The sequence below is a fragment of the Cibotium barometz genome, chromosome 12 (genome assembly GCF_041138505.1).
Source record: "Cibotium barometz isolate CiBa-2024 chromosome 12, ASM4113850v1, whole genome shotgun sequence".
NCBI lineage: Eukaryota > Viridiplantae > Streptophyta > Polypodiopsida > Cyatheales > Cibotiaceae > Cibotium > Cibotium barometz.
The window spans coordinates 33,883,186-33,894,731 of record NC_141057.1 but is presented as its reverse complement, the minus strand read 5'-3'; the positions used below and the strand labels follow the sequence as shown (position 1 = coordinate 33,894,731).

At 44.8% G+C, this 11,546-nt stretch overlaps 1 protein-coding gene across 1 annotated transcript in view; it reads right to left on the bottom strand.

The window, feature by feature from the left end:
• Window positions 1-1,148: 1,148 nt before the first annotated feature.
• The window catches only part of LOC147633328 (gamma carbonic anhydrase 1, mitochondrial-like), a 45,367-nt gene continuing 34,969 nt past the window's right edge, over window positions 1,149-11,546 (bottom strand). The window contains exons 2-5 of the mRNA XM_086806380.1: window positions 2,996-3,139; window positions 2,707-2,832; window positions 2,405-2,556; window positions 1,149-1,814 (exon numbers count right to left, since the gene is read on the bottom strand). Of these exons, the coding sequence (XP_086662506.1) occupies window positions 1,554-1,814; window positions 2,405-2,556; window positions 2,707-2,832; window positions 2,996-3,139 (683 nt within the window). The 3' untranslated portion in view covers window positions 1,149-1,553. The remainder of the gene's footprint in view (window positions 1,815-2,404; window positions 2,557-2,706; window positions 2,833-2,995; window positions 3,140-11,546) is intronic.

The following is an 11,546-nucleotide window of genomic DNA, read 5'->3' as shown; positions in this document are numbered from 1 at the left end:
GAAGTTGGTCATCCACACGTTTCTATGTAGGTCATTGTAGTGACATGGCGAGAACGGAATGTGAACCTTCGCAATGGACGCAAAGTGATCTCACAATGTTCAAGATCTTGGGCATCTTGAATAAGCTTTACTTGGATCTTTTCCTTTTATGGAAGGACACTTTATATGGACATTTTGCACCTACGAGAATGCAGGACAGAGCCAAACATCAGATAGCAACCGACGGTTAGGATCGAATAGTACAAGTGACATGTGGCACTACCATGTGGCAATGATGGCATAGCAATGGTGACATGGCACTAATAACATGGCTTTGATTACATGGCGATCGGGTACATCTAGCCAACTAGAAGCATTGGTGCCTGTATATACGTGGGTAGCCAAATTGTCATATTCGTCTACTTTCCTCAACATTGTACTCACTGAGCTTTTCTCCATAAGCGAAGTGGTAGCCAAGAGTGAACAGTAGGTCACAAAGCTCTTATTTGACGTCTTCATTTTGTGCTTGAGTTTTATACTTCTTTCTTGTACATAAGACAAAGCAGTAGTTTAGGCCTTGTGTGTATTGTATCTGTGATTCCACAACACTCTGATATTCTACAAGCGTGGCTCCCAAGGAGCATGTCCATTAAACTAAAGAGTGTTTCTAAAAATGCTCTACACTAATCAACATATATGGATTCATCTTATGAAGCCCTTGGTAATCCACACATGGAAGCTATCATCTTTCTTCCCTCTTGATCACACCTGTCTAAGAACAAACCTAAATGGGTGCCCATTGACGTTTTCCTCCCACACAAAAGCTATGTTTTATGATCTACGACTAACTTGAGTGGTAAAGCTTGTTGCATTCATATAGTGGCTAGCCAAACATCTAGACCCATACACTTATAGACATCACCCAATTACAAGCACACACACAGACACCCCATATCCAACCCAAACCTAACCCCACCAGCACTGTCACAGGGCAGCATTTGTTGACTAGAGGAACGGATGAGAGAGAGAGAGAGAGAGAGAGAGAGAGAGAGAGAGAATAATATTAACGTCTACAGACTGCCAAAATGACCTATGTGAGACAGAGAGAAATGGAAGGAAGGGTTTTGGGCGGGGGGGACGGGGGGGGTGTTCACAAGTTTTCCCATTGCTTCCGAAGCGAAAATTAGAACAATCCCTTAGACTTGCCTCTTACAAAGGCTTGTGAAAACAAAGGGGCATCGCCACAGTCAGAAAATCAAGCAGCAGCTTTCTGATCTACAAAAGAATTGTCACCGACACAGGTCATAATTAAACAACTTTATTCCTTTACCCTCCAGGAAAAAATTGCAATCACTCCTCCGCACTCAGGAAGGCTAAAGTGGCAGCCCTGTCTCTGAGTGCTGCAGACTGAGTAAACATGTGGTCCTGTGTGAGGGCTTTTTGCTACGGGATTCAAGACTGATTCAGCAAGAACAACACAAAAACAAGCTAATGAATCTCTCCTTGTCCTGTGGCCTGGTTTAAGAGGTCTTTTCCAGTAAACCTACTGAGTTATTTATGTGCGTCACCCTATACTAAACTGCAGTGGGATCTCTCATGGTCACGTGGACAGGGGCCTTTTCACGAATCACTCCAATATGTGAATCATAGTCATCACTCTGGACTTCCCATTTCTTTCGAAGAACTTTGTCAGCATGAATTTCTTGATAAGTCTTTGCATTCTCCTGTGCATGCGCTTCCGCCAACTTGGCATAATTGTCCGCTGATTTGGAGAAGAATGCCATCTCTTCATCTGACAACTTTCTCAGCAATTTCGCCGGGTTTCCAGCCCATACCTGCAACACAGTACACATCAGATATACACAACACCTTTGCATTTATTGGCCATGAACCATGACTCCTCTATCTTCCAAGAGTTGAGACCAAATCCTAGGATGATTCTACTAAAAGCACCCTCCTAACCTTGCATGCACCACAATCTATGATTCATCATCTTCCAAGAGTTGAGACCAAAAATCCTACTAAAAGCCCCCCTCCCATCCTTGCATGCACCCACCTTGGACATGGTAAGCCCTACATAAAGGCCACCAACCAGTGATCTGCGTAGCCTGAAACAAGTTTTAAAAGTCACCCATCCTCAGCACCCAAGAGAAGGTGCAGGTTTATGTATGAAGACTTCTCTAGCTTGCTGAACAAATCCTAACTCGAAAACCACCGACACATGTTTCTAATACTACTCTTTGGGAGGTGAAGGGGCATGATTCATGCAAGCTAGCACTGACATGCAAAGACAATCAACTGTAGCCAACTAACAACTTAGGTTTTCAAGAAGGTGTCAGTCTTTCCCACTAAAAAAACAAAGACTCAAGCGCTTTGTCTCATTGGTATACCTGCCTGCCATGCATTGAAAATTTCTTGACAATACCTCTCCTGTCGGAATCCGTGTGTTTTGCTTCACAAGAGCTCCAGCTGCAACCATGGCATTCTTCTCAACATGCACACCATCTAGAAGAGTCGCCCCCATGCCAACAAAGGCATCATCTTCAATGGTGCATCCATGTATCACCGCACTGTGCCCTGCTTGGCAACAAAGTACACAATTTAGACCGACTCAAAGCAGCAAACCAATCAGTAATTAACTTTACTGGCAACTCAACGCATCCATCTAAACAACAGTTAATATTCCACCATCAAGCTGTTGTTGAATGTGAAGAATAAGCCAATTACCAATCGTCACTCTGCTACCAATGACAGTTGGCATGACATTCCCACTGATATTTGTCTTGGCAACGTGAACAAGAGAATTGTCCTGAATGTTGGTTCCTGACCCCACACTGATGCTGTTAACATCCCCTGCATAGACACATTAACTGGAATTTTAAAAAGTGAACTTTTTTAAATTTTCAACAGTGCTTGTTAAGTATATTCACATTAAGAAATAGCATGGCAACCACAAAGAAACCATCACATTAAGAAATAGCATGACAACCACAAAGAAACCATACATATAGCTTACCTCGGAGGACACAGCCATACCATATAGAAGAACCAGCACCCACTCTTACATCTCCAATGACGGCTGCACTAGGGGCAACAAATGCATTTTGAGCTACATCAGGTGCTTTGTCATAGAGGTTCATAAAAGTACGATGCCTTGAAACTGCAAAACCAACATCAGCAAACAAGTAAATAGGTGAGTCTCATATTTCCATAGCCTCAACCACATCAAAAACTTCTTATGCCTTGTAGAAAGCCATCCTACCTAAATCCTGTCCCCCCCTCCCTTCCTGGGAAACACTTCAAGGAAGTCTGAAACGTTTCACATGGGTATGCTAAGGTATGAAACGTGTTTTTTTGCCAACAATGACTACACCTAGAAGATGCACCATTTAACCTAAAGTCAGCCTGAAGTAAGGGTTGCAGTGTGAGAGAGATGCACATTTGGTAGTGGTAGATGTGTTAGGAGTTCGGAATAAGTGCTAGGGGTAGTGCACACTTTTAGTGTTAGCAATAAAGGGTAAGAAACCTTAGTACTTACACTTATTGCACTAGTGACACATGGCATAAGTGTGGAGACTTTCTATGTGTGTGTGATTTCATCTTCTACTAGACCATCTTTGTGCATTGTTTTTCTTGCTAAATAATAGTGATTAATGTGGGAATAAACAAGTGCTAGGTAGTTAAGTAAACTAGCACTGAATGTAGACCTTAAATAAAGTGGTTTCAATTTGTGTAAACAACCGCTAGTATGTATAAGTCTCTTGTGTGGGAACAGCCTCTTACAAGGCATATGTGGTGCCATCATACTTGGAATAGGTGGGGGCATCATACTATGGAATCATATTTAGCATATGTGGTGGCATCATATCTAGCATATGCTTTAGAATATGTAATGAGGTCTCTCCTATAATAAGGACCTACTTCTATAATGAATTTATGCTTTCCACTACATCTTGTACTTCCTCAATCCCTTTAAGCTTGTGTTGATTATCTTGTTGATTATCATCTCTTTCTCTCTTCTCCCCACCAGTGTGTGGTTGCACTCTATGCACTAGTCAACATTTGGTATCAGAGCCGGTGCTGCTGCAACCCGTGGAGCTTCGCGCTTTAGAGCCAATCACCACCATTCAGAGCTCGTCGCCGCCGTCTCAGAGCCTGCCGCCGCTGGCCAGACGGGCGGTGCTAGTGCCCAATAACCACCGCCAGTCCGCCTCCTTGTCTGGCGCCTGCGCCCACTGCAACCCACACTGCTCAGGCTCACCTTTGTGCACCGCCTCAACTGGCTCTAAGACCAACTCAGCTCAAAACTCAGCCCGTTGTATGAGATTATTGTCACGCCCACAGCTCCTCCAGCTCGGCTCTATTCTCAGCTCCAGCTCCCCCCCTCCCCCCTTGATGCACCTTCTTCCACTCCTGTCTAGCTACGTTTGAAGCACCAACAAGCAACCTTGCTTGCTTGCTTGCTCTATCCGCCCTCTACTTGGTGAGTTTGGCCCTCCTTCTTGCCCTTCAGTTGAGCGTCCCTTGCACACACGAGCTATCTGTTATTATAGAATGCCTTGATGGAAAAAAAACGAAAACCTAGGTGGAAACTTGGATGTGATGGGGTTCTTCGCAATGGATCTCCACACCCTTCTGAGAGAAAAAGAAATTGCAACCCTTTAGCCGTCAAAAACCCGACGCACTGATATCAATGTAAGCTTGTGGAAGCGTGTATGAATTGATTGCTTGCAATTAGCACCTAATCAAAGACTTTACTTCATGCTGAATACACAGTAGAGAGAGATCACCTAATCTACCATGTATTACTAACATGAAATATATACAATGCTGAATAGAGACACCTGATGGTAGCACTACTAGATTCTCAGTGACTCAATGATGACTGATTGATCAATGAATGAATATGGCTATGGCCTAGACTCCTATTTGTGGTGTCTAATGTTGGTGAGTTGGCTACCAACTCTACCAACCCTAATAATAATGTCCAACTAAGTGTTTTCACACAATAACTCAATAACTCTATCCACATTGGGCTGCTCATTGGGTGCATGGGGCACAATAGCCCTTGCAAACACATGAATCCAGTCACGTACTCGACTTCTGAGTTGGCCAAGGCCCAACGGGTAGAAACATGTCCACGTCACACTCAGGTGAGTGTGCACGTACAATAAATCACCATTATGTGCTAGCTTTGGATCATTGATGTGCCCCATGCCTTGGAGTGAGCCCTAGTCTAGGGACATGCTAGGACGTTGCCGTCGGGTAGGCTTGGAGAGGTCTAGGCATTCTTTTGTGCATGAACTCCACACAAGTTTGTAACCACTTTAAGTTGAGGTATGCTCATATGCTAGACCAACTCAGAACAAAGCTAGATGATAAGCAATTAAATGCATCTTTGTGGGCTACTGTAATGAGAGCTAGGGATACCGTCTCTATAATCCAATGACATGCTAGATTTTTGTTAGTAGAGATGTGGTATTTGTTGAAAATTCAGTTCATCCCATGCTCTGCTTGTATAAAGTCATGATACAAGCTCCCAGGACATGTTTGATGGGCTTTTACCCATAGCCATTAGTGGGGATTCAGTTCAGCCAGCCCCTATTCAGGATATACCTCAAGTTGAACAAGATGTAAGACATATGGAACAGCCAGCAAATCAGCGCTCTTCTATGGAAGAGGTTGAAGATGTTGTCAAGGAAGAGCAAACAGCCATACAGGGAGCCAAATCTATGCCTAGATGGTTGTTGAAAACCTTGCAAGATAGCAAAATTTTAGCTCCACTAACGGCAAGAAGAAGAGCTAGTTCCAGCCATGCATTGAATGTACAGCATGGGGAGTCCACATTTGCCATGGAAGGCCTCTTTGATTCAGAAGAGCCATCTTCTTATGAAGAAGCACAAGAAAATAAGCACTAGGTGCAAGCCATGCAGGATGAGATTTCTTTTATCATGAAGAATAATACATGGGATCTTGTGGACTTGCCAAATGGCAAGAATGTCGTTGGAACAAAGTGGGTGTATAAATTCAACAAAAAGTCTGATGGTACCATTAACACGTAAAAAGCAAGACTTGTGGTTAAAGGCTATTCTCAGAAAAAGGAAATAGATTTTGAGAAGACTTTTGCTCCTCCTTCTAGGATGACTACAATCCGTTCAATGATTGCGTTGGCTACACAAAAAGGATGGGAAGTGCATCAGCTAGACATCAAGACTGCATTCTTGAATGGGGATTTACAAGAGAAAGTATATGTAAATCAGCCCATTGGTTTTGAAGTTCCTAGAGCGAGGAACACAAAGTATGTAGGTTGCACAAAGCATTGTATGGTTTGAAGCAAGCTCTAAGAGCTTGGTATGATAAGATACATGCTCATTTGACCAACCAAGGTTATGTCAATAGTCCAGTTGAAAGCACTTTGTATGTGAAGAAAACTCATGCCAATATTCTCATAGTCATCTTGTATGTGTATAACATGCTCATAACAAGGACTTGTGAAGAAGAAATTTCAGATTTTAAGGCTGATTTGAAAGTTGAATTTGATATGTCAGATCTAGGGCCTTTATGCATAGAGATGATGGCATTGTTATGCAGCAAACTAAGTACATAAAGAGTTTGCTAAAAAGGTTTCACATGGAAGAGTGCAAGCCACTTTCAATACCAGCAGAACCACATTTACGGCTCAGCATGCACGACATTGGTGAACCTTTTCAAGCCTTCATTTATAGCCAAGTAGTAGGATGCCTCATTTATTTGTGTAACACAAGGACTGACATAGCTTTTGGGGGGTCTCTGTTGAGCAAATTCATGCACAGCCCAGACACACAGCATTGGCAACCAGTGAAACGCATTTTCCATTATCTATAAGATATGTTCTATCCCGAGGAGGCAACTGTCAGAATACACAGCGGAGATGATGACCAAATCTGGGAACACAAGAGCAAAAACGCAGACAAGAAAAAACAGCACAAGAGAGAGAGATGTAGGCGTGTAACTCTGCTCTATATACACAAGAAGATCTCGAGAAATGATACAATCAATGGTATGGGGGTGGGGGCCTATTTATATGCCCCCACAAGTGCAGTCGGCCTGCTGAAAAAGGCTCCACGACTGCATATGTAGTCGGTCAGCAGCATGCATCCAGTCGGCCAGCTCTGAGGAGTCCACGATTGATCAAGTACAGTCGGCCAGCTCCAATACACATATCAGATGTAGTCGGCCAGCATATAGATCCTCCTGCCAACTCAAGGATGCCTCCCAAGCCACAGAAAAATGGAAAAAAATAGGGGAAAAATACGGGGAGTGAGGAAAAATGATAAAACACCTGATAAGGGCGGGCACACCCACAACAAAGGCCCTGGTGTATAAAACTAGACAGGAGATGACTTCTAACACCCCCTCTCAACTCCTGGCTGTGTAACCAACCACAGGGAGCTGGGGTGCCGCCCGAGCAAGTCCTGAGAGAGCGACTTCGTGAAGAGGTCCACCGTACTGTCCTCCGTCGAACAGAACTCTAGCAAGATGTCATCAGCAACGATCTGTTCACGAACAAAGTGCCTCTGGATGACCATGGGTTCCTCCAGTGGAAGCCCAAGCGACTCACGAACACAAGAACTACCAACATCAGTACTGGAAAGTTCCTGCCAACTGCTGCCATCTAATGGTAAGCTATCCACCACTCATCACAACCCTGAGGACCTGGGAGAGAGAGTGCTGAAAGCCTGTAAACTCCATTCTCCACTCCGCCTTCCCAAACCACTTGGCCTGTTGCTTTGTCCCGGAGAGCAACAAACATCAAACTCCACCCGTAAGCCAGTCTTGCAAACCTGATGCACTGACAACAGATGAAAACCAAGTGCCGGAACATACAACACCTGGGAGGAATGCTTCCCCCCTCTGCCATCGGGAACTATCTCCATCCTACCCTCACTGTGAACTGGGATAGTGGATGTATCCCCAGTAAGAATATGACCAGAACGCCTGCAGAGATCCTGTAAACCGGAACAGGAAGGAGTCATGTGCCTGGAAGCACCACTATCGAGAATCCACTCCCGAGTATCCGTTGCGGAGAGTCCTCCAATCTCCTCCCTGCCTGAAGAAAATGAAGCATCGGTGTCCATCACCTCCAGGTGCACAAAAGCCGAAGTCTTCATGATTGCTGCTGAGGAGTCTTCACCCTTCTCGGCCTTCCGCTTGGGACACTGCCTCCAATAGTGGCCTTTCTCGCCACAATCATTACAGGTCCTCTCTGCCTTCAGTTTCTCGCGGTCAACGTCGGACTTCTTCTCAGAAGACTTATCCGATGAAGCCTTCCCTTTGCCCGAGTTACGGCCTTTCGACCGTTGGCCAGTAAAGGCCTCTGAACCTCCACCCTGAGGAGGGTTCGTGAATCGTTCCTCCTGGTCCAGGACCATGGGCACAAGCTCCTCCCACGTGATGGTGCTGAGCCTGCCACTGGTAATCAACGACGAGTAAAATGCTGAGTACGAAGAGGGCAAGTGTGACAGCAACGTGATGGCCATGTCCTCTGACGATATCTCCTTCCCACCCTGGAGAACTTCCTGCTGAAGAGCCTGCAACTTGTTAATATGCTCCCGCATCGTCAACGACTTTGCAGGGCTCATAACCCGCATCTGTACTTCCAAGGAGATCCTCTTCATGGGCGATACCCTGTTGTAAAGTGAGGCCAAATGTTGCCATATACCTCTGGCCAGCGTCATGTGCTTTACATGATTGATTACCTGTGGTGTGTAGTTGAGGAAAATAAATGAACGGACCCTGGCGTTGACACGATCCCAGATCTGTGTCTGGGCCTCCCGGTCCTTTCGGATCGACGATAACTCCCCTTCCTCTACTTCCGGCCGTGGAACACCAACAACGACGAAATCGGCGAGGTCGTAAGACTCCAGAACAGATTCCATCATCACCTTCCATATGCCGTAGTTGTTCCTGTCCAACTGACGGTCCACCGGGAACGTGGGGAGTGTCGGGATCTTCACACGTCTCTCGGCCATCTCAAACAGATCTGCCATAGCGGGGATGTACTCTGAAAAGGGTGGGTGGGTGGGAACAAAGAAGAACTAAAACCTGCAAGTGGCTGTCCAGCAAATCAGCCCGCCTTCCTCTTGCTTCTCCTCTTCCCGATCAGTCCAAAACAGTCCACCAATCAGCCACACAACAGTCCCCCTCTTGCTCACACAAATCCCAAGACCTATCTAGAGCCTAGGCTCTGATACCATGTCAGAATACGCAACGGAGATGATGACCAAATCTGGGAACACGAGCAAAAACGCAGGCAGAAAAAACAGCACGAGAGAGAGAGATGTAGGCGTGTAACTCTGCTCTATATACACAAGAAGATCCCGAGAAATGATACAATCAGTGGTATGGGGGTGGGGGCCTATTTATATGCCCCCACAAGTGCAGTCGGCTTGCTGAAAAAGGCTCCACGACTGCATATGCAGTCGGCCAGCAGCATGCATCCAGTCGGCCCGCTCTGAGGAGTCCACGACTGATCAAGTACAGTCGGCCAGCTCCAATACACATATCAGATGTAGTCAGCCAGCATATAGATCCTCCTGCCAACTCAGGGATGCCTCCCAAGCCACAGAAAAATGGAAAAAAATAGGGGAAAAATACGGGGAGTGAGGAAAAATGATAAAACACCTGATAAGGGCGGGCACACCCACAACAAAGGCCCTGGTGTATAAAACTAGACAGGAGATGACTTCTAACAGCAACTTGCAGCTTTATGCATGCAATGATTCAGATTGGGCCAATGATTATGATACCATGCAAGCTACGAGTGGGAATTGTTCTTTTCTTGGTTGTTCATGCATATCTTGGTTGAGTAAAAAGCAACCCCACCGTTGCCATAACTACCTGCAAGGCTAAGTACAAGGCAGCCTTCACTCATTGCTATAGTGGATTGTGTATGGCTAAGGAGATTATTGGCTGATCTTCGTGAGTGTCAATAGACACCCACTACTATTCTCGCTGATAGCCACAGTGGCCATGGCACGAAATCCCGTATTTCATGCACGTACCAAGCACATTGAGATCCATTATCATTATGTCAAAGAGAGATTATATGCAAGGGAGATCAATTTATGTTGCATGCGCGAAAGCCTTGCTGTATTGATCCGCAACCCTAAGCTTGATTAAGAACATTGATGCTAAATAAGCATGATTAAGACAAACGAGAGAGGAGAAGAGAGAGTATTTGGTGTCAGGGTTTTCCGTATTGATATGGTACAACAAGATTACATGATGCTTGTACATGACTTAGGGCTATGGTCAGCCCCATAGGGATGACCCTGGCCCTTCTACATATCTTCTATTGATGCTATGGGATGAATGAATGCTGGAAATGACTTGCTTTGACTGATTTATGCGTTGATGCTTATATACTTCAATGAGGTGCTGGTCGGCCAACCCCAGAGGCTGTCGGGTAGGTTTTGGACATAAAAATGTTGTTTTGCTGTAATAAATTATGCACTTACATAATTGTTTGCCCCCTTTGCTGGCCTTCTCACTAGATGTTGTCACCTGCTGCCTTGAACCCCCATGCTGGCTACCGACAAGGCCCCATGCCCTCCTACTGGTGATGATGATGTGTTGCTACTAATGCTAATGTTGATGCTAATGATGATGCTAAAGATGTTGATGATGACTCTGATGCTATTGCTAACTATTGCACTAATCAAGAATTAAGATAGTTCATGCCGGAGATTAGCCATTGCACGGACGTGCACATGACAATTTATCTTACTGCCCTACACAAGATTACAATGCAGATCTATTTATAAAGGCTTCGCCTAGAGAGAGGTTTGAAGCTTTCCGAAAAGCTTTAGGCTTGGCAGCTTGCTCTCATACACAGAGTGATCTGCTACCTTGTACAGGTCCACACTTACACTATAGGGTTGGAGGTATTCATTGATGATCTGTGTGCACACTCTCGATGGATAGACCATTTGGCTTGCTTGAGAAAAGTGTTTGAGCAATGTCGATTGTATCGTATATCCTTAAACCTTTTAAAGTGCCAATTTTGGGTCAAAGGGCACATTGTCTCTAAGAATTGTATATCCACTAAACGACAACAAGGTCAGGTTGATCTTGGAATTGCCCCCACCGACTAATTACAAAGGTGTGCAGAGATTTATATGCCACGTTGGGTATTATCGCTGCTTCATAATATTTTATGTTGAAATTTCCAAACCATTACATAAGCTACTCATTGTCTTTAAATGGACTTAAGAATGCCAGGAAGCATATGATAGATTGAAGCAAGCACTAGCCAGTGCGCCAATTCTGAGACCACCTAACTAGGACCTTATATTTCATGTGCACATTGATGCATCGAACTTTTCTATTGGATGTGTATTAGCGTAGCCTGGTGAGTTCAAATTGGACTACCTAATCTGCTTCGCTAGTCGCCAATTGAATGATGCAGAGGTGAATCATACCACCACAGAACGAGAAGGGTTGGTTATGGTTTATGCTGTCAAGAAGTATCGACATTACCTATTGGCCAACAAATTTGTATTCTTTGTGGACCATCAGGCTTTATT